The sequence below is a fragment of the Penaeus monodon genome, chromosome 15, assembly GCF_015228065.2.
Source record: "Penaeus monodon isolate SGIC_2016 chromosome 15, NSTDA_Pmon_1, whole genome shotgun sequence".
Taxonomy (NCBI): Eukaryota; Metazoa; Arthropoda; class Malacostraca; order Decapoda; family Penaeidae; genus Penaeus; species Penaeus monodon.
The window spans coordinates 40,563,705-40,564,218 of record NC_051400.1 but is presented as its reverse complement, the minus strand read 5'-3'; the positions used below and the strand labels follow the sequence as shown (position 1 = coordinate 40,564,218).

The 514-nt window shown below is 37.7% G+C and overlaps 1 protein-coding gene across 1 annotated transcript in view; it reads left to right on the top strand.

Moving 5' to 3' along the window:
• Nucleotides 1–514, top strand: part of LOC119582044 (organic cation transporter protein-like) — a gene marked incomplete in the record, with an annotated part of 19,531 nt that overhangs the window by 216 nt on the left and 18,801 nt on the right. The window contains 1 exon segment of the mRNA XM_037930287.1: nucleotides 263–362. Coding sequence (XP_037786215.1) covers nucleotides 281–362 — 82 coding nt within the window.

Here is a 514-nt window from a genome sequence, read left to right as displayed (position 1 = left end):
TTCTCGGGGAGGGGGAAGGGGGGAATGATCATTGTTTTTGGATGTTTTGTGTCGGTTATGAAATGGTTGAATTATATACTGTACTTAGAAGTGTATTTGATTAATACCCTGATTACATGGATATTTACCAACGCAAGAGCCTATAGGGTGCAAACACATCCTCGAAAATACTAACAAAAATCCTTCCCATACACAATAATAATGAAAATATTATTCCTCTTATCAAACTCCAAATGTTAAAATATCTCTACTCTCTCGACAGCTGAGGATACGACTCACAATGATTAGTAAATTGGACGATCTTCTGACGCACATTGGCACGGGAAAATGGAGCTACATGCATATCCTCCCCCTCTGCTACTGTGAGGAAATGTGGTTTGATAACTGTGTCGATCTTTTTCCTTCTGGTTTACGCCTCAATTGTTTGTTTCTCTTGCTCCCTGCTCTGATAATGTAGTAGTTATAGTTGGTTTGTTGTGAATATATAAAAGAGCAACTTAGATATCATTTTTCC